We start from the raw sequence: 21,789 nt of genomic DNA, 5'->3' as shown, positions 1-21,789 counted from the left end.
CCCGGCCATAAACAATTCCTGGAGTGACCACCAAGCCAATGAATCCTGCGCTTTCTTTAACCTTTCCCCTCTTCACTCAGGCCTCCATTTTTCAGCCGGAAGATCTCCCATTCCTGCGAAGCTCGACGCCGCTCGCCGGATCGATACGCCCGCCGGATCGCCGATGTCGGTAAGTACCGATCGCGTTGAATGTTGTCGATCGACTGATTGATTGATTGATGGATTGGTTCGTCGGGACGGTGCGCGACGCCGGTGCTGCAGATCTTCGAGTACAACGGGAGTGCCCTAATCGCCATGGTGGGCAAGAACTGCTTCGCCATCGCCAGCGACCGCAGGCTCGGCGTGCAGCTCCAGACGATCGCCACCGACTTCCAGAAGATTTACAAGGTCCACGACAAGCTCTTCCTCGGCCTCTCCGGGCTCGCCACCGATGCCCAGACTCTGTAAGAGCTGTCGATTTCGTTAAGCTCGGTTTCGGTGTTCGGTCGCTAACTGAATGTAGTATTTTTCTTTTTGGTGTTTGAGGGTTTAGCTGCTTGTGTGATTGACTGAGTCTTGATGGCGTGTGATTTTGAAGGTACCAGAGGCTGGTGTTTAGGCACAAGCTGTATCAGCTTCGGGAAGAGAGGGACATGAAGCCCGAGACGTTTGCCAACCTTGTTTCGTCTATTCTCTACGAGAAAAGGTTAGCTTCAACTCTTACTTCGCAGGGCTTCTTTTTCCCCCTTTTTGGTTCGGAAAATTTGACTTGCGGGGATAGTTACAAGTGTATTCACTTGGAACCAATTCGTCGGATGAGAAATTGGCTTCTCGAGGATGCTCCTTTGCTTTTGGTCCTATAAGCCATAAGATATGGAGATTGTGTAGGAAAATCTTCAAAATTGTGTGCTTGGTGTTCACATTCGACTTATAATGGGCAGACAAGCAATAGAGAATAGTCCCTGCAATTTTAGACTCGTTTTGGCTTGTCTTGGACTGGTCCAGCCACATATTGGTCAGCTCTTCCCCCCATTAGAAAAAAATTGAGATGCACATTGAGATGTGAAATGCCATTGTGATCTTTAAGTTATATGTGTTGGGTCGTTGCAGAGTATTGATGCTTTTGCAGAATTCTTCCTTCATAGTGTAGAGATTGATGGTCTTGTATTTTTAATTATTAATTCACTGGGTTTTAAAAGCTAATTCTGTAGAATGCGGTTTCTTCAGTATGTTCTTTAACTATCATACTCTTTTTACTGCATGTTCCTCTTTTCTATTATGAGTATGATTAGAAAAACCTATAAAAAAGTTCCAAGTATTGGCATCTTTTATTTACTTCTCAGGTCGTGCAGGCAGGTCTTAGTTAAAATTAAATTTGCTTCTGTCTGCTGTTCAGATTTGGCCCATACTTTTGCCAACCTGTAATTGCTGGACTGGGAGATGAAGACAAGCCCTTCATTTGCACGATGGATTCTATTGGAGCCAAGTATGTTACGGTTTACTCTTCTTTTTCTGCCGCATTGGTTACTGCTAATTGTGAAATCCTTGCAGCTTAAATTATTAACATCGTCTTTAGACTATATCGCTTCCTAATTTTTCCCCCCTTAAATCTTTGTGGTAGCTGTAACTTTGCCATGTATCTCTACTATTTTAGATTTATTTCAGTTTAGCACCATTGGATTGTGAAATTTGAATTGAAATCCTAAATTTTCAATTGAAATGAGTAGCACAAATGGATTGCTTGTACCATCAACTGCTTGTATGTTTGTTGAATTCTGTCTTACTGTATACTGAAGAAAAAAATACAATGACATCTAGTTAGTTATCCTAGGTGAGTTAAATTGCACATGAGTGAGGAAATCCCTTAATAAGTTCCAAATCGACCCATTGACTCTGCGTAATGGCTAAGATGACCTTTGATACCTAATGCTTATTTGTGATGGTGATCAAGTCCTCTCTCCCCCTTTCTCAATCATAATATTTTTGACAGGATCTAAGTTTTCTTTTTGGATGAATAAGCTGCTTGATCATTAGATTGAAAGGCAAAAACAAGTGTAGTAATTAACAAATAGAATTTTCAGGTTAAGAACAATTTCCTGGTATGCTTTTTGCCCCCGTTGTTTGTATTATCATGTTTTTTTTCCATGCATTCCTGTGCTTTCCACAGAATATCGTTTCTTGTACTTATCTTGATTATTCTGTTCAATATTCTACATTGTAATCACTGAAAAGGATGTATGATTTGTGTTTCTTTGTTTTGTCAACTCAATGCCATCTCTTGGGTTTTGTCTATGTGACTTTACTGTAGTCGCCTCTCTTTTTTTCTGCAATGGAGCCATAACTTTGCTGATAAATGTTGTCATAACCTTACTAGAGATGTACTTGGTTGGAATCATGTTTATTTGCCATGAGTTTGTTTCATTGTTTTGTTGGTCGGCATATTTATGTAGCTTATAGGTATCCCACTTCTTCGTCTGTACTCTTAGAATTCCTATCTCAGTATTTTTTGCATCTTCTCTCAAATTTTGCTGTCATATTCCTTTTTCAACACCTATCCTTCTTGCTCTTTTTCCATTGTCCCGTGACATTTTGCAGTCCGAGTTGTATTAAATTCAACTTAAACAAATTATCAGGAGGTTTCTCTTTTTTGGTCGGAAAATTATTAGGCGGTTGTGGTGTTGTTTTGCATGACTCTGAACATCCATATTTCCATGTCTTACTTTTGCATCATCTGACTAGCTGTATCGACATCTTCAATCTTTAACGGCATGTGATAGCCACTCATTGAATGTCTTGTTTATGATATAAGTCTGATCTTTGAGGTTTGTATCAAATCCTTATCCATGCTTTCTCTTTTCTTTAGTTCTCTCAATGTTTGTCATCATATTTGTATAGGTTGTGAATCCTACGTCTTTTGGTCTTTAGCAGAACTTGCTGTAAAAACTCATTACCGTTTAGTGATATCTCTCTCCTATTATGAAGATGGAGTGACAATTGTTCATTTGGGAACTTTTCTACTGCTGACACTTGTCAAAAGAGGTGAAAAAATAATTAGCCTAGTTAAATGAGTCCTTGGAACTTCTCTGTCAAGGCATATCTAGCTTGGTACACATTTGACAAAGTTTTTCTAGGTTGTTACATCAAGTGTGAGACCAATTATTTCTTACCTGAAAATAGGCACGTGGTTTGCCTAAGAGATTAGAAAATAAATAACCTGGTTACATGAGTCCTTTTAACTTTTCTGTCAAGGCATATCAAGCTTGATTTCACATTTGACAAAGCTTTTCAAGGTTGTTAGATCAAGTGTGAGACCAATTGTTACTTTATAAAAAGGAGTGTAAACGGTACCTCCATGATCAATTGAAAGAGAAATTGGCATGTGTACATGTAAGTGAGAATGTGCTGAGATGGAAATGGAAGGTAAAGTGAATTCCATTGTATAGCCGTATGCAATGCGCAAAAGATGCCTGTACGGTTGCTCAATTCTATCTTTCTTTTTTTATTATTCTTTATCTCTTATTCTCTTTTGCCAAATTTCAGTCCTTGTGCTGATATTCTCATTTGCCAAGTTTCAGTCCTTGGTTCTATCTTCTTTTAATTGACTAATCTGTGTTTTCTTTTTTCAAATTTCCTTGCATCTGACACCAAGTGACAGTACTTTCTTTAACTTTTGGTGATTCCATACCATTTTGCTTCTCTTTGAGCTAGGAAATGACTTTTTAGGTCATATGCTGCTGTCTTCATTCAATGTCCAAATCTAACCAAGGATTACCTACGAGCAAAAATTATCATTAGACCATGTGGAGCTCTTTTTGATCCATCTTGTTTTGTGGTTGATTGTATCGGTGTTATTCAGTAGATTCACTTTACTAAAAGATGATTACAATACCGTAAGCTTCTTGTTGCTATATGTTATAACTTCTCTATAATCCAGTGATTTCTTTTGGTTGCTTCTGTTTTGCAGGGAGCTAGCTAAAGATTTTGTTGTTGCTGGCACTGCCTCAGAATCTCTTTATGGTGCCTGCGAGTCAATGTTCAAGCCTGACATGGTTGGTTTGTACTTTCATAAGGATTAATGTTTGGCACACAATCTGTGTAGAGAAAGGCTTACGCAGGCTATGTTGGATGCATGACTTGTGTCATGTTTGGTTCAAAAAGTCGTTCAAGATGCCACATCATGGATCCAACACGGCTCGTGTAAAGTTCTTTACACAAGCTGTGTGCTCATAATAGTCCGGAAATGTTACATGTTGCATGTGCAACTACTCATCTTTGTCAATTTGCCTTGGCCTTTTTATCAGGAACCTGAGGAATTGTTTGAAACTATCTCTCAAGCTCTATTATCATCAGTAGACAGGGACTGTCTAAGTGGTTGGGGAGGACATGTCTATGTTGTGTAAGCCTTCTTCTCGTCTTTTTTATGACTAGATTATGTCTTCATGACTATCTGTATGAATGTGGCTCTGTGGACAATTGTTGATATCGTAGCCTCCTGTGTGAGGAGTGTATCTACATGCATGAGGTTAAATTGTAGTTTCTGGTTTGTCATGGATCTGGTAAAATCTAAAATTCCATGGCCCTCTTCAGTTTCTAGAAGTTCTTTTTCTCACTCATGGGGAGGTTTTTGGGAGAGAAATGGATAGCTGAAGTAAGCTAGCCTTGTAAGGATTTGACAAAATAGTGTTTTCCACCCACTTCCCTCCCCCCTCTCCCTGGGGGAAACCCAACCCCCAAAAAAAAACAAAAAACAAAGAAAGATGAAGAAAACAAAACCCCACCCCGGGAAGAGAATATAAGGAAAGGCCTGTAATTATAGTGTCTCCGTTTTCCACCCTAACAACCACTAATAAGTTTAGTCGGTACTTCCCTAGTGCTTTGATTTTCCTTTTTTGGTGGAATTTGCTTATTCAACTGTCTTAAGGTGGATGAAAAGAATAAAAAACTGGCATTCTGAATGTGACAGCATTGTGGAAGTGCGATGAAAACTATGGCTGATGCCATCGTTGTGTTTTTTATTTTTCCTCCTGCAGAACATCGACTGAAATCAGAGAACGAATTCTGAAGGGGAGAATGGACTGATCTTTCTCTGGAGCTGGAAGCTGATCATTCATAGAGTTCCTCAACCACCTGTAGCTTTTCCATCATCCTTGTTTTCGCTTTGTTCCAAAAGAGTGAATCAATTAGGGACTGCTTGCTCCTTTTTCTTCTTTTGCATTAATTATGCTGTACTCTTTTTAATGTCTGCAAGGTGATTGAAATCTCGATGCTGGGATCACAATCCCTCATCCCTTTGGACATCAGTTAATGGGTGCAGTTTGAGCAAACCAGTTCAACGAGAACACTTAGTTTGAATGGCGATTCCTTTTTCCTGTACTGGCCATATAATCTGTTGCCGGGTGGCAACTGGCAAGTTATGTTGCGCTGAACCTTTTTCTCTTTCGTATCATTTTAGAATGAAGGTCTAGCATGAGCTCTGGTTTCTGTAGTCTTTTCAGCAGAGAAGCGTGAACCTGCTTGTTAGTGTCTGCGCACGACATCATTGAGCAATATTGCCTTCAAAACCGAATCCTGTGAAAATGACTTGATATGGTTGTTTAGGTCGTGTCTGTCTTTTGCTGGGATTACGTATGGGCTGATGCGATAGGACGTAGCGGCTATTGGATGCGTAGAAAGTATGTGCTGAATGCCGAGGCAAATCATTTTACAGGCAATGCAGGTAGGCTCTTGTTTTTCTTTGCCACTACACACGAGACAATGGAACCCCTTTTTCTCACTTTTTCTCGCTTCACGTTATGCTTTTAGCACGCCAATTAGGTTTGACAATCAGGGTCACTCAAAGCAAACTGTCCATTAGTGCTCGCGCATTATGCATATTCGGGTGACACTGATAAAGGGCAACCATATCCGCAGTATCCCGTGCCGACCTTCAATTATCTCCACGTTTCGAATAACTTCAGCTAGTAAATTATGAACTCTCATTTGAGTTCCTCATTAACGTTTATCTAGGTTTTTTTATCAAGTTATCATGTTAACGTTCATCTAGTTTTTATTTATTTATTTATTTATCAAGTTATGAACTTTTATTTCTCTTGCTTACTAACTCAATCTGCTTCCACAACTATCAAAATTGCAGAGCTAGTAAAAACTTAGACGCTTCTTGCACTGTAGTCTTAAAATTTTCATTTCATGCATTTAAATTCTACAAGTTATTAACATATGTATTTGCGTCCTTATGTCAACTACCTCATTTTTTGAGTAAACGGAAGATGTCATGTAGCTCCTTTTATGATTTTTTTTTTTTATCACATGCGGCTCTCTTAATCATTTTTTCAATTCTTGGTATCAAAACAACATAATTTCAACACAACAACGGAGAATCAAAACTAAAGGAAATGAAGAAAATTTAAAGAAGAAGACAAACACGAAAAGACAAAAGCAGCATATCTAGGTGGTAGTTGCAAGGGGCGCTAGCTTTAGCAATCCTCGCTAGGGTCATAGTGAGGGTTGCTGACCCTCGCCCATCCGCCGACTAACCTTCGTGCTCTCACCAGATCTGGGAGGACAAGCACCCGATTGTGGCGCACGGCCCCCACCATCGAGCGAGGGTGGGGCTGCCCTTGCCACCACCAGGTTGAGGGCTAGCCCCCCTCTCTGGGCACCGGCAGCCACAGCGCCACCATCTAGCTACGCAAAAGGGCAACAAAGGCCCCCGCTTGCTTGTAAGGAGGGTCAAGGCCAATCGCAAGTGGTCAGGCAAGGGACGTTGGCCGTCGCCGGCAAAGGAGGGGCCGGCCGGCACTTGCCCCTTGCCTTCTTTCTTCTTTTCCACAAAAGCATCATGGTTTTCGTTCAGAGTGCTCCGTCGCATAACCAACGGTCACGTAAGACTTAAAAAAACAAAAGCCACGTGATGCCCCAAGGATTCTAACTTAATAAATCAAAGCACAAGCTAAAGTAGATAAAAGCTATGATAAGTTCGAGGTTTTCGAGCTCTGATTACACACATCAAAGAAGATTGAAGAAGGCGGCAGGAGCGCCACCGCAAGAACAGAAAACGATGCCCGTCGCTCTCGTCGACAATCGACATTATGCCAAATTCGCGGTCTGCTTCACCCCAAATTGCGGCGCCGGAGTGCTCTGAATCAGTGCCATGATCTCTCGGTTCGGTTTTCCTTTCGGCATGTTCTCACACGTTACAATCTGGCACCATCCATCGCCTCGTCTTAGTTCAATGTTTCCTAATTTGCTTTCACGCTCGTCGAATCTTCTCGTGTTTTCTATTTTTTTTTTTTTTTATGTGAATTGTGCAGATTGGGGTCCACGCCGGAAAGTGGTTTGTTCAAAGCAATCCAATATTCCATGGCAGAGAATCATCTGCTTGTCCACATTAATAATAATAAAAAGAAAGGCGAATGTCGTAATTTTGCGATTTTTTTTCTCCCCGAGCTTGATGGACGACGGATCTATGTCCGGGATTCGACCCCAGCACGCAAAAAATGCACGTCGAAAAAGCTTATTTGCGCACGCTCCACGAGTATTTCGAAGTGGGTAGCGAAGAACTGGGAGATTTTCCAATCGTCCGGCGCCTTCGCATTTGCAATCAATCTGCTTTTTGGTCTTCCTGTTCTGGGAACGGATCTTGATTTCGCATATGCTTTGATTTGTGGATTTCGTGAATCTCTTCCTTTTAAGACAAATCTCAAAACAAAGGTAATGGGAACGCATGAAAGATTAGAAAAAAAGACTGTAAAGTCTAAGCCTGCTCTTCATGTGCTGTTGGGGGACCATTGTTCTAGGTAAAGACAATCGACATCATGATATACTTTACCAGCCGTCCAACGTGACATATTTCAATATCAGTCATTTCTAATGAAAATTAATCGAAAAAACTGTATTTGAATTTCATGTAAAAGTTTAAGACCAAATAGACAAAATTGAAAAGTTAAGATTGAATCGATGTTCGTGCGACGGAATTTCTCAAATGTCAACTTTCGGGTCAATTTCTCACTCATGTGAATTCTTACCATAGGATCGAGAAAGGACCGCCGTCTGGGGAAAGTGGGTTGGTGTGGTTCAACCATTTATACGACCAAAGTTGTCGAAATTGATAGATATTGGTCGATGCCATTATTACATCTGCTTTCAATTCTTCATGGCTCGTTTCACGTTTCAATACCAGCGACAATGACGGTCGATTTGGGACGACCTTTACGCGGCTCTGTCTTGAGGATAGGAACGAGGGAAGTAGCCGGGAAGCTTCTCAACGTCGCCCTAATCCTTTTTACCACGTGTGCCCGCCGCCTTCGGTGGGAATTCTGTCCTTCCTTTGACTAAAAAGAATAATGGAATAATTCTATGGAATAATTTGAAAAAAGATATAATGACATAAATAAGCTCTGAATTTTGATTAGATGTAAAATAATTCTTGAACTTTTAATTTGTTCAATTGATCTCTGTACTTTTATCTCAATTTGTACTGCAGTCTCCAAACATATTTAATCTGTTCAATATGATCATTAAACTTTTGATACATATTTAACTTAATTTTAAATTATGGGAAAATATTCAATGTTATCTTCTATTGATTTAAGTTCATAGACAATATTAGTTTACGGACTAAATTAAATATTAAAATTTTATATCACATTAAATAAATCAAAAATTCAGAACCGTATAAATCAAATATAGGGATAATTTGTGTTATTTTCCTGTAAAAAAAAAAAGCAAAAAGAGGGGGAAAAGGCCTATAAAAAATACGTTTATATGCAAAAATTATGTGGGTGATGACGGCTGGTTCGAATATTTTGGAAGGGAGCTATTAAGATTTTTTAACAGTTCGATAAGACAGAAGTCCACATCCTTCCAGAATAGGATGCTTTAGGTTAAGCTAAGAACAAAGTCCGAAAGCTTATTCGCGAAGAAATCGGGATCCCGCTATTCATGGGAGACTTTCCAAAAGGGATGTTTGAATTTCCTAAAGGAGATGGGATTAGTTGACAAATACATATACATATATATATATATATATATATATATATAAATATATTAGAATGCCATGGCCGATTTTAGTGGAGGAAAAGCGTTATCTTTATCCACTGTACCTGGGTTACAAACTTATGCGGAAAGTCATCGTTCATCGAATTTACTTATTTAATACTATTTACTTGTTTTTATTACAAAGAAGGAGACAACATTTTGGGAAATAATTACAGCTGTGGAAGACTAATTCATTTCGCTTTCACTGATGTGTTGTCTATCTTTTTCTAAATTTTTCGCATGTGCCCAATTGCCAACTGTGAATCGTCAAAATTTCTGGGATATACTTTATTAAAAATACAAATATAAAAATAAAAACGAAGAGAAATGGTAGAGGGGACATTAAATTGAATTAAGATGGGCTTTTTAATTAAGGAATTCTCGGCGTTAGAATCTAATGGGAACCCATTATTTACAATTTTTTCATTGAAAAATGAAATTGCCCGACCCCTCTTCTTTTCTTTTTAGTTTATATAATTGTTTTCCAAGTAAAAAGTTACGTCGTCTCTTCTTTTGCATGATAAAGTAAATTGTCCTGATGGATGTGACAGAATTCTCACATAATCAATTTGTCCATAATAATTTAATGAGCCATATCAGGACAAACCTTCCTTTAATTACGCTTGACATTCACCTTTATTATCCAGGTTCATTGAATCCATCCATGTACCAAGTGACGGTGTCGAAAGGATAAATTAAATAGTAGATATGTAATATACAAGATAGAGAATGATAATTTGGCATCAATATATTTCTAATTTCTTGAAGTAAAAGAATAAGCACATTGAAAGTAATAAATAGATCTTATTGGAAAATAATGGGTTGCCTCGATTTATTTGAATTAGTTCAATTGAAAATATAGGTTTTTTCAGCACAAGAACATAAATATAAATTTAAAATGTGAGGTTATGTGTACATGATAGTAAAGATTTGTTACGTCTCTGTTAAGCTATATCGAGCTTTTGCTTATATCATTTTCTTTTAAAATTGAGAAGGGATGTAAGTTGATCATCTGAAAAGTGTGCACCAAATTTGAGAGTTATGCTATTAGAGCAACAATTGGCTTTAGACATTGTATAAATGTAAATAAATAGATAGGCAAGGTAATTTCCATTTGGTAGTGATGTTTGATGAAAAATATTACTAGGTTAGCATGATATGAATATGATGTGGACTATCGGTTCAAAATGAGTATAATATGCTCATAAGATTTTTAAAATGGAGAGATCTAAAAGGAAGTTTGCCAACTTGGATGCCATAAAGATCTAAGCTTTTAAGTAGAAGCTATTAAGAAACAATTTTTTTTTTCTTTCTGCAAAGTAATCCGATTTTCGGCTTTTGTTATCAAATAATCATCTTTTAACAAAAGATTGAATGATTATTCGAGTAACTTCTACCATCATCGAAGAAGTCAACACCCACCTAGAAAGGGAAAAGGTCAAAAGACAATTAAACATATTGAACAAAAATTTTAGGCAAATCAGGACACCCATCCATCCAACTAATCGTGGAGTATAAAAATGTTGAGTTGATCATTCTCTTAGATGGAATAATGAAATGCATCACATTTGCATTATTTGATTGTTCCGGCGACATGATCTTTCTAAATAACCTAAAAACCTTTTCAAAGTATCAGATTTAGACCTCACCATTCAAATAATCGGATCACCTATTAAATATATTATCTTATATGTATTTCTTTCATCCAGTTAAATCTGTGAGTACTTAGAAAATAGGCCAAATACCAATTTCCTCTTCAAAAATTAGGCCAATCCTCCTCACCACCTTTAATCTCCATTTCAAAAACCCTCATTTTACTAGGATGGAACAAAGGTTACCTATAACACACGGTTCACCCTTTCTCTAAATGAACCACATAACATCGACAAATTCACAAAAGGTGAAAAAACGTGTTAACTAAAAGGTTAATTAGCTGAAAATAAGGAAGACCCATAAAAGATTTTTCTCCCTTACAATCTCAATTCTTTGGAATACGAAAATTCGATTACCAACTACATGCTTAAAATTTAACCCAATAATGTGTGTGTGTGTGTGTGTATAAATCATAATCATTGGAATTTTTTTTTTTTTTTTGGTCAGATAATCATTCGAATTGAATATTCGTATTTTGTGAAACGATTTTCCTTTTGCGATTTCTACAATTATTACGGAACAATATTTAATTTTATTTGTATACACGCGTGGCAGCGCATGTTTCGCTGCGACGAAATGGTTGTTAAACGTCAAGGACCAGGACCACACTTTTTGTCAGTTTAGGTTGTGGGATGCTGACAAATCAACACGACCACGCGGAAAGCATACTTGCTGACTTGTCCCCCCCTCTCCACCGTTAATTTGTCTACGTCCAAAGCTCCCCCAGTTTCATCCGCATTGTACACGATTTTAAAAAAAAGCTTCTTCTTCTTCTTTTTTACGGACAAATACCTCAAAAAATCCTCAAATTATGTCAGCTACTACACACATGTATAATCATAATATGAGGTATTTATGTTATAGTAGTCATAATTTAATTTTTTTTTATGATTTTAATTCTTTTTCTAATCAAATAGGAAAAATGGGACATGATCTACTCAGACGATAACTTTGGCAATTTAATGTGGATTCTTCAAATGTTGTCTTTGGACAATTACCGAACATGGTCACAAGGGGAGCTCTAATGTTCTAAATATGAATTACACACCTCATAAAACAAAACAAAAAATTGTGTTCATAGTAAGCCGAGAAGGCCCTTGTCAATGAAACATACCCATTTTGTTATGTGGTAAGACAATTAGAGTAAATAAAATGCCATGAAAAAAACAAAAGGAAGCACAAAATAATACGCGTGATTTTTGGTTTTTGTCTGTTTGGGTATGTATTCAGGCAAGTGTAGGCACCAACTGGGCGCACACACTACACCATAAAATGATTAAAAAAAAAAAAAAAGGCACAAGAGTCCAAAAGAAGTATCGTAAGCAGTGACAAAATCGAGTCCACCATGTGGGCGACGGACACGCACGCACACCACTTTCCCGCCCTCCACGTGTACCGTCCACGTGTTCTCTAGAGCCCTCTCCCCCTCCTCGCGCCACGTGTCCCGCGGGCCCCACCGCCCGACCCCCTCCTCCCCCTATATATCCTCTCCCTTCCCTTCATTCCTAAGTTTCAACCTCCGACGGAGATTAGAGTTGAGCAGATACTCCAGACGAGAGAGAGAGAGAGAGAGAGAGAAGGACAGAGAGGCGGCGAGAGATGACGGTGGATATGGAGCTGCCGCCGGGGTTCCGGTTCCACCCGACGGACGAGGAGCTGGTGATGCACTACCTCGTCCGGCGCTGCACCTCGCAGCCGATCGCCGTCCCCATCATCGCCGAGCTCGACCTCTACAAACACGACCCCTGGGACCTCCCCGGTACGTACGATCGACCGGAACTCCCGGATTTTTCTTTTTTTTTTTTGGCTTTCCTTTTTGTCGCCGCCAGCTCCCGATGTCTAACGGGGTCTCTCGGGTTTTCGGATGAGGGTGCAGGGCTGGCGCTGTACGGGGAGAAGGAGTGGTTCTTCTTCTCGCCGCGGGACCGGAAGTACCCGAATGGGTCGAGGCCGAACCGGGCGGCGGGGAGCGGGTACTGGAAGGCGACTGGGGCCGACAAGCCGATCGGGAGCCCGAAGCCGGTCGGGATCAAGAAGGCGCTCGTGTTCTACGCCGGGAAGGCCCCCCGTGGGGACAAGACCAACTGGATCATGCACGAGTACCGCCTCGCCGACGTCGACAGATCCATCCGCAAGAAGAACAGCTTGAGGGTATGAACAACGTCCCGCCCTTCTCCTCCTTCCCTTTTTGTTTTTTGTTTTTGTTTTTTTTTTTTTTTTGGGGTGTGGGTTGTTATTATTGGGTCGTGTCCGGGGAGGGGTAGAAACGTACATTCGCTGCGGAATCCCAATCGGATCCTCGCAGATCAGGGGTCCCCGGCGCCGGCCCGCCCGCTGATCTTAGGAATAAAATATGCTTCCGGGGGGTGGGGGTGGTGGGGTGGAATTTGCGTTGGCGTCATGCATGACGTCATCGCGATCGGGCTCCTCTTCGATCTTCCCCCGACCTCCCCAACATAAGCCGCCCTCGCGTCCCCCGTGAGTCGTACGGGTTGGACGCCGACCGGCGTTGAAAAAGCGCACGTGCGGAGACGGCGCGACGGGTGAATGTTTGTTTTGTTTTTTTTTTTTTTTTTTATGGCACGAGGTTTTCGTGCGCCGACGGCGATTCCTTTTCGATTAAGGCAAGCGAAGTGGTGGGAAAAATTGTTCCCTTCTTATCTCTCTCTCGCGTCAAGTCACGGGTGACGACCACGATGTCCGGAAAATGAAAGATGACTTTTCTTTTTTAATTTTTGTTGACCGTTCGCGCGGATAATGTTGACTTCGGGGGGCCGTTTCGTAATTTGAATCAGCGGTCTTACTCTTGGGTTAATTTTCTTTCGGCAGCTTGACGACTGGGTGCTGTGCCGCATATACAACAAGAAGGGCGCGATCGAGAAGAAGCAGCCCCACGTGCAGCCGCAGCCCCCGCCGGTGCCGGCGCCGGCGCCGGCGCCGGTGGCGATCCAGTCTCTGGGGCCCGCGGCGGCCAGCAGCTTCACGGAGTACGAGGACGAGAAGCCCCCGGTCCTGACGATGCCGGCGCTGCCTCCCCCGCCGCCCCCCGTGCTGAACGATCTGGTGCACTTCGACACGTCAGACTCGGTGCCGAGGCTGCACACGGACTCGAGCTGCTCCGAGCACGTGGTGACGCCGGAGCTCGCGTGCGAGGTCCAGAGCGAGCCCCGGTGGAAGAATGAATGGGAGAGCATGCTGGACTTCGGGGGCGGGTGCAGCTACGGGTACTTCACTGGCGGCGCTGCCGCCGGTCAGATGTCGCCGCTGCAGGACATGTTCATGTACCTGCAGAAGCCGTTTTGAATTTTTCTCGTTCGACAACCACGAGCGTACCGAGCCAGATTTGGCGGAGCACGCGACGGTAGCACGAGACCGCAAAGTCCATGAGTGCGCTGGTGCGGGCGCGGCATCCGGGAGATGATTATTTCGACCGGGCAGCGATGTTTGGACGTTTAATTGTAGCAGCAGATTTAGTCGCCTATAGCTTGTGTACATCATCTGTGTATATGCATGTTTCGTGTATGCATACAAAAACCATTAGTCTATGAATGAAGTTAGGGTCGTCTCTTCTTGTGAGCGCAATATCCAAGGCTGTAAGAGAGGATTTGAGAAGATGTAATTGTATCTAACGACCGATAATGAAATTATCTATTTGAAATGCATTTTGCTCTATCTAGCAAGACATGAACGGACTCCAAGATTGATGCCGGAGATGATGGGCACCGCATCAAGCACTGCTTGTGACCTTTGGTAATATATCAATTTGCAATCACCCTTGTGCATTACTCTAGAGCGCTACTACTCCACCGAACAAAAGCACTCTAAAAATATAGATCCAACTTTCATTGCGCGATACAGAAAATACAACTCGGATAAATGTTTAAGGCCAGGGGTAGAAACAAGTTGTAGCTACGGCATGTCTACTTCACGGCAGCAACCAGCGCAGCGCGAGCATGTGTGAAAGAGGCAATGAGCGATCCAAGCTGCAATTTGTCATTGCATCCGAAGCTCAACCTGTACCTGCAGCGAAACCATAGTCGCGTTTGAAGATGTAAAGATGAACCACGAATGTCAAATCACATTTACCAGCAATTTGAAGTAGACATCAAAGCATAAAAGCTTTCGTCTACCCGTAAGGACCGTCAACATTATTCTTTCCTAGAGTTTCCATGCTTTTAATTTATAATTTTCAGTACCACAAGCGCCTGGCTAATGGAAAGTAAGGAAATCTGGAAACCCTAAACACAATCATGATTCCTTTTGGCGATTCCCTTCTGTGGATGCCAGGTTAACTCCAGTCCATGGCATAGCAGATCAAACCAACCGAAATGCACCATAACAAAGATAAGATGCCATCAACAGGGAAAGGTCACTATCGGTGACAGCTGCTACCTATACTGCCTATCAGGATTGGGCCAAAAGAAAAAGAACAAAACTATTCTACCGACTAAAGCATGACACTTCTTAGGCTAAGACATGGTAGAATGGACCACAATTTCAGTAATGACAATTAAATTAGCGACAGAAGTGCTTGCCACAATGTAGTTCAGTTTAGATCAGGCTGAGAAGATTTTAGACTAATTGGTTGGATAAAGAAAAGGCAGTACCCTATTCAACTTTTAAGAACCCTTCGTCCTTCAAATTCAGAAATCTATTATATCACTTGTTTATGGTATCTTTCTTAACTTCTCGTTCCCAGATTCTTCATAAAGGCAGAAGTGCTTATCTACGTGGATTTAAGATTGATATACACTGTGTAAGATATGGTCCTTAAGAATCTTAATGGTTTTACACGCTGATCAATGCAACTGATCCTGTCAGTCCAACTCTACTTTTTACTCCTGTAGCAACCAATGGATAGATCATAAAATGCACAAGATGAACTAAGAGGGGGACCATACTCAATGTCTGCTAAGTCATTGATCAACTGGACACGAACATCTGACGGCATCTTGATTTTAAATACAAACCTACAAGAAAGAACCTCTGGATGTCATGATCCATTCATTGGCAGAGAAAATGTCCCTCAAAAGCCACACAGTACTTACATCGTCACTTCCCTAACAACGTCCAACAAGGCCAGACCTTTCCTCGTCTTAATATCAGATATTCCTATAAAGAAATACCAAAAGCAAAATAAGTTAATATGAATTCAAACAAATATTCCCACTACAAGAGTTTCGTGATAAACAGAGGTGGCAATAACCTACGTTTCAAACTTGTAGCAAAAGATTCATTTAGAAGCCAATAAGATATTTGCTCGATGTCTTTGGGCAGTGGATTTCCGGTACAGAGGTAGACAGCTTCGTCAGTTATTTGTTGAGAAGCCATATGCGTGGACTGCACAAAAGATAAAAGAATTTCTTTTTACATCCAGTGACACAGAAGCATGGGAGATGCATCAATCGAGAAGGGCACCAGAAGGAAACTTCAGCAGTTAACATCTTCCCCCATGCAGCATCATTAAGATGCTACATTTAAAGGATGACAACAACAATAGGTCAGCTAAAGAAACAACAGCAATTATCACTCATCACCTCAAGGAATCAGCTCTTCACTGCTAGAGCATTGTAAAAGCAGGTCACAAGCGGAACAGCAGAACCATAAACTGGTATAACATAAAGCATACAGTTGACACCAAGGGCAAATTGTTCATGAGTTACATATGGTTTTTAAGTTAAGCAAAAGAGGTTAAAAGAAATTGAACAAAAGTGCAGTTTGTGTTCTTTCTTTCACCCATATCAACATGAGTAATATATCATGTGCACTCATACTTGGAACTTGCAGTTCAACAACAACAGCAGGACAAGTCCCACCATATGAACATGGATCCAAAGCAGCGTTCCGCACAAACAGTGTCCACTATAAAACCATCCCTGATAATGTAGCTGATGATAAATTTAAATAATTCAGACAGAAGAACACAAATAACATAACATGCACACTGAGAGGTAAGCAGAAGCAACTAAAAAGGTGATTCTGTGCGTACGCATCTGAACAGAGAATCGCTTTGAGAAAAAAATTGTACGCATTGAAACACGGATGCAACAAGCAAAGGTAAAAACAAGCAATCATGAGCATCTAGCATCAGATGCATGGTTTCACTGAGTGCTTTCTAGACAGTAAGTCACTAAATTTTCAAAAAATGTGTCTGAACATGCAAATCCACTGGTCATGGACATGTCTAGAGAGTAACCTGTAGAATGTTCAAAGCCTTTCTCATGTCACCATTGCTGAGCCGTACAAGTGCCTCCAAGCCACTCTCGGTTACATCAAGCCTATCGAAAGAACAATAATCAGATAACTCTCAACTTTTGTTACACTCAGGAACATAACTATTGCCAGACTGACACAAGTAGATCATTATAGGCCAAAAACCCCAGCTTTGGAAGTAATCAACCTAAACCCCAACACATTGATCAGATGTTTTGTTATTATGTAAACCATTGTAACGAATCCCTTAAATGCATCATGAGTTCTTTAGTGAAAGTAAAGATCAGTCTGCCACTTTTCCCCTGCAGACTGTCTCCATGAGTGAACAAGGAGAACAATTTGGTCATTTAAGAAAAATCTAATGAGTTCACCCACCAAAAAACACTCATATCAGGAAATCTTTCCAGGGTACACATAAGATATAAGAAAAGGGTGAAGGACAAGCCAGCCCATGGCATTAATAATCTGCTTTCAAAAGTCAATTGAAAAAATTTTGGTTGAAAATGGTATGCTTACTACACAGTCTCATAGAACACACAAAAGATGAGAAAAATGTAAATCGAGCACAGCCAAAGTTACCCCTCAGCTGCTATGACATGTTTCAGTCGATCTGCAACGTAGATGCGATCAAGAGGAGCAAATCTGAATCTGGTACATCTAGATTGCAAAGCTGGAATAATCTTGTTGACATGATTACCGATAAGAGCAAACCTAGTGTGCTTTGTGTATTTCTCGATCACTGCACAGATGGGAATAAAATGAGTCAAGTTTACAATAAAAATAGTAAATTCACTTGTGTTGGAAGTGGTAATGGGCTCATAATGTTCAGACCTCTACGTAGTGCAAATTGGGCATCTTTTGTCATGGCATCAGCCTCATCCAGTAGTACTAACTTCACAGACAACTTAGCACTGCAAGATTAACCAACATATGCATAAAGTTTCAGATGACCATCATATAGGTAGAAATTCTCAAGAACAAAATGCTTGAAGCAATGCCAGGATAAATGTTCAAGCAAAGCATCTGTACTCGGTACATTTCATCTAAGATGTCTTTATCTAGATTCTAGATGAGGACTTTACATAGACAGTCAGGAGCTTCAAAGCAATCAGGTCATCCAGTAGTGCAAAGAGTTCAGAAGAAAAAGATATTCTCTTGCTCCACAAACTAAAATGAAGAGTGCAGTTGCATTTATGTGAGTTCTAAGCCATCTCTGGCAATGAAGAACATTTGGAAGTGCTCTATAAAAAATTGAATAAAAAATCAACCAAACAACAAAAGACTCTTATAGAAGGTATTCATAGTCACAGTCTAGGGCTTTAATATTAATAACATACGCTCCAAGATCACAGCAGCAAGTAATAGAAACTAATACGTAAGATCAGCTCACCCTCAGCCTCACCGATCTCAATCGAACAGAGCTTTCCTGCAACTTTGGTAGAGTCAGATGCGGATTCAATAACCCAGAACTGTCACAAAACTATAACCACACCAACAGTCTCCAAAACCTCGGAACTGAGGTCGGTAATTCTACATTCCAGCAGAAATTTCTAACTTTCGTTTTTTAGGGGCCTCACGTCAACTCCAGGTTATCTTTTTTCCCAATACCACTCATCTATCTATGGAAAGAGGGGAAACATCTCAAGCAATTTCTTTCCATTTTCTGTTCTGCAAGTTTTTCTTTGTACTACTTTCACTGTTTCCCATCTCACTCAGTGGAATCATGCCATTTCATTTGCAATGCATACTTGCATACCTGCTGACATTTGGCTTGCTTGAGGGTTGAATTTTGCCTATTAATGTTTATACTAGAAAGCTGGTAAAATAGTGCGGCACTCCAGACCATTTGATTGCCAATACTATTCAACAAAAAGCAGTGCCATATAGCTGCTTAAGACCTACTTATTTTAAGCATGATTAGAGAGAAATTAAGCGATGCACGCCATAATTTACACAAGCAACACTTCCTTAACAAAAACAACTGGTTCACAATCATGCAAAGTTTCAAAACCTAAACTGAGATGCTACACAGACAGCGTCAACCCATACATACAAGCCCTCAAGATCCAAATTTCACTCTTGAGAAGTTTGGGAATATTGAGTTCATGTGCCACTGTTTCTTTCCAGTAATGGTACTTCAAAGAAGCCATCTCGAACTTATGATGGCATGGTAGAGTGTAGGAACATGTACGAGTATATAACATCTCTAAGTGCAGTGAAATATCAAACGTACTGCAAACAAAAGATCATTTCATGACTCCAGGAATAGATAAAACTGAAGCACATTCAAAATCTCAAGCGAGTAAATTTCTACGCATGGGGAAGAGCGCCAATCATGGTTCCAAAGAGCCAAAAAGCCAGTAATCACACCAGTTACTCAAAGGGTACAGGTTGTAGCAGCGAATGCAAATTCATAGTTACCCAAATGAGAAGCTCTGAGTGCTAGCAAAGTCTTGAATCTGCTGCCGCACGACGTCGATGCCTCTATCGTCAGACGCATTCAACTCCAAGATCATATTGTGATACTGCGCCCCGTAAAGCTTGCGAGCCACTGCCAGGATGGTCGACGTTTTCCCTGTGCCGGGAGGGCCATACAGCAGTAAATGCGGCAACCTGTTCTCATTCGTCAGCCTATCAACTGCCCAAAACACCCAATACCCACATAAGAACAAGTCAAAGCTCAAAACTAGAGAATGAAGAGACTTCAAATCACATAGGACGCATCACATTAAAGAGCTCGAATCGAAATCCCCTAATTTGGACACCAACTTTACCCTAACACCGACCGGGATACGACTGAACCAATTCAGTGAACCACCGAATCGATGAAACCCCTTCAATAGGACTGACACAAGAACCCTACGCAGGCCTAAAGCTCACTTTCTTCCCCCTCTTTCTCCGGCGTTAGTTCCAGAAACAAAGCGAAAAATCAGAGCGAAACCGGAAAAAAAACCTCAGTAGAAAAAAGGAGGAATGCGAGAGAGAGAAAGAGAGGGGAGACGCACTGGTGTCCACAATGTCGCGATGAGCGGCGACATCGGCGAGCGACTGGGGCCGGTACTTCTCGACCCACGGCGCGGCCTTGCCGTCCGGAGAGGCGCCGGGGACGGCGGCGCCCTTGCCCTTGTCGGACTTCGGAGGGCCGCCGCCGTGGTTGTTGTCGGCGTGCCCCTCGTCGCCGCCGTCGATGTCCATGAGAGAGGGCACCTCCGTCGTCATCCTCCGGGTTCGGATCGTCGGTCGGTCGGGTCGAGCGGGGGGCGTCCGCTGGTTCTCTCGATAGGGGCTAGGAAGGAAGGAAGGAAGGGGAAGGTTTTTCTTGTCCGGATTCGAAATGGCGCCAATGGAATTTCTTGGGGTTTCTCTGTTTTTTTTGTTTTTTTTTTTTTTTTTGTCGGGGTTTATTTCAGTCCTTCCCCCTTTTCTTTTCTTTTTTTTTTTTATTTTTTTGGGGGCTAAAACGCATCCTATTTTTAATTAATTGATTAAATTACCTTTAAACGCCAATTGAGTCAAGAATCAAGCATGGATTATTATTTATACTCGTCTTCTTTAGTGCAAATACGTTAATTGTCACTTTCTTGTCATTAGCCTAATTTAAAGATAAGCAAACCGTTAGTCCTATAACTAGCTGAACTTTTAAAAGAGACAATCAAATTTCAAAATTTTGTATTAGCTTTGTTAATTTTGCTAAAAAGATAAATACTAATGTGGCATTTTTTTTTAATTATTTTATCTCTTATATGTGACATTTTTATTATTTTCTTCCATAAATCAATTCTCGGTTCGATCAAGTCCTGCACAAGAACCAAGAATCACATTAAGAAAAATGGTTCTCGATTTCTAGAATGGGGATCGAACCGGATAGCTTAGAACCAGGGATCGGGCTCAAGCTCGTCTCATCCAATAAAACCAATTACTTCACAATTTGATCATCTACTTCAACCATGAATTCCTACTTCAAGTTCACCTTCAGCTGAATTTCCCAAAATCATGACTTTGATCCAAGCGACACCTCCGCCGACGGCCAACTTACGATACAGCGAGTGCTTGGAGAACCACGCAAGAAGCATCAAAGATGTTGCAATGAACCAAATTGAACTACGAGTTCGCTCATCGCAATTAACCGCACAAAAATGCAAGACGTGGACGCAACCCAAAATCTAGAACCAATTGAAAGGGCAAAGCTTCAAAACAAACTTGAAAAGAGCAAGAGAGGAGGTGAGAGTTGAGACGTGAGAGCGAAAGGGCACCGAGAGTTGAGGGAGAGGCGAGAGGAACATGACTCGCTGGCTTAGTCAAGAGAGGGAAAGACCGAAAGATCGAAGAGCGAGGCATGGGGCAATGTGGCGAGAGGGAAAGAGCCGCGTGAGGGGACTGGAGAAGGAGATTAGGGGTTTTAGTTGATGTTTTAAGAAATTAAGGGTTTATTTGTTTCGCGGAAAACAATTTTTGGAAAGCATTTTTCAGAATTTCCAGTGTTCGAATGGTGGAAAACATATGGTCAAAGAAAATGTTTTCCGGTCAATAAAAATCTCCTCTTAACATTGTGGAAAATGATTTTCTCTTTTGAGAAGAGGAAAACATTTTCCATAACTTCTTCCACTTGTTTATTTTCACCAACGCATTTATGCTTTCCTTTCCTTTTCTGTTATTTTAAAAGAAATCGAGTTTTTAATTTTTTCTTTCTTTTTTTTTTCCATTTCATCTTCTTCCTTGGTGGCCAATCGCCGGTCACGGCGGCGGCTGACGATCGGCTGCAAGCCAGCTCGAGCCTCACCCCAGGCCGGCGAGGCTCCACCTAGCCCGATCTGGCGAGGCGGCGAGTTGGGTAGGGCTCTAGCCTCGCTCAAGCTCGCTAGAGTTTCGCCGGGCTTTGGCAAGCTGTGAGCTCGACCAAGATCGACC

General features: G+C 41.2%; 3 protein-coding genes across 3 annotated transcripts; 2 read left to right on the top strand and 1 right to left on the bottom strand.

Moving 5' to 3' along the window:
- The first annotated feature begins 19 nt into the window (after positions 1-19).
- On the top strand, positions 20-5,303 carry LOC104450924 (proteasome subunit beta type-3-A). Its single transcript, XM_010065641.2, has 7 exons — positions 20-169; positions 262-443; positions 578-685; positions 1,376-1,465; positions 3,944-4,028; positions 4,281-4,375; positions 5,010-5,303. Exons 1-7 carry the CDS (start codon positions 164-166, stop codon positions 5,056-5,058), a joined length of 615 nt encoding a protein of 204 aa, XP_010063943.1. The 5' UTR covers positions 20-163; the 3' UTR covers positions 5,059-5,303.
- Positions 5,304-12,183: 6,880 nt separating this feature from the next.
- Positions 12,184-14,330, top strand: LOC104450926 (NAC domain-containing protein 2). Its single transcript, XM_010065643.3, has 3 exons — positions 12,184-12,427; positions 12,545-12,819; positions 13,498-14,330. The coding sequence occupies exons 1-3, from the start codon at positions 12,268-12,270 to the stop codon at positions 13,969-13,971; spliced, it is 909 nt and encodes a 302-aa protein (XP_010063945.1). The 5' UTR covers positions 12,184-12,267; the 3' UTR covers positions 13,972-14,330.
- A 54-nt stretch (positions 14,331-14,384) lies between these two features.
- LOC104450925 (replication factor C subunit 3) lies at positions 14,385-20,220 on the bottom strand. The gene is made up of 9 exons (XM_010065642.3): positions 19,887-20,220; positions 19,303-19,519; positions 17,713-17,792; positions 17,461-17,620; positions 16,865-16,946; positions 15,879-16,008; positions 15,717-15,780; positions 15,570-15,638; positions 14,385-14,688 (listed from the first exon to the last, which is right to left on the bottom strand). The coding sequence occupies exons 1-9, from the start codon at positions 20,098-20,100 to the stop codon at positions 14,589-14,591; spliced, it is 1,116 nt and encodes a 371-aa protein (XP_010063944.2). The 5' UTR covers positions 20,101-20,220; the 3' UTR covers positions 14,385-14,588.
- Between the last annotated feature and the right edge of the window lie 1,569 nt (positions 20,221-21,789).

The sequence above is a fragment of the Eucalyptus grandis genome, chromosome 7 (genome assembly GCF_016545825.1).
Source record: "Eucalyptus grandis isolate ANBG69807.140 chromosome 7, ASM1654582v1, whole genome shotgun sequence".
Lineage (NCBI taxonomy): Eukaryota > Viridiplantae > Streptophyta > Magnoliopsida > Myrtales > Myrtaceae > Eucalyptus > Eucalyptus grandis.
The sequence above is the reverse complement of the archived record's forward strand: the minus strand, read 5'-3'. Positions and strand labels throughout refer to the sequence as shown.

Excerpts from the sequence above, each read along its gene's own strand:
- LOC104450924 (XM_010065641.2), top strand. Across the intron at positions 444-577 it reads GCCACCGATGCCCAGACTCT|GTACCAGAGGCTGGTGTTTA; the intron begins GTAAGAGCTGTC and ends GTGATTTTGAAG. Across the intron at positions 4,029-4,280 it reads CAATGTTCAAGCCTGACATG|GAACCTGAGGAATTGTTTGA; the intron begins GTTGGTTTGTAC and ends CCTTTTTATCAG.
- LOC104450926 (XM_010065643.3), top strand. The coding sequence starts at position 12,268 with ATGACGGTGGATATGGAGCTGCCGCCGGGGTTCCGGTTCCACCCGACG. Across the intron at positions 12,428-12,544 it reads CGACCCCTGGGACCTCCCCG|GGCTGGCGCTGTACGGGGAG; the intron begins GTACGTACGATC and ends ATGAGGGTGCAG. Across the intron at positions 12,820-13,497 it reads GCAAGAAGAACAGCTTGAGG|CTTGACGACTGGGTGCTGTG; the intron begins GTATGAACAACG and ends TTCTTTCGGCAG.
- LOC104450925 (XM_010065642.3), bottom strand. The coding sequence starts at position 20,100 with ATGACGACGGAGGTGCCCTCTCTCATGGACATCGACGGCGGCGACGAG. Across the intron at positions 19,520-19,886 it reads TCGCGACATTGTGGACACCA|TTGATAGGCTGACGAATGAG; the intron begins GTGCGTCTCCCC and ends TGTTTTGGGCAG. Across the intron at positions 15,781-15,878 it reads TTTTGCTACAAGTTTGAAAC|GAATATCTGATATTAAGACG; the intron begins GTAGGTTATTGC and ends ATTTCTTTATAG.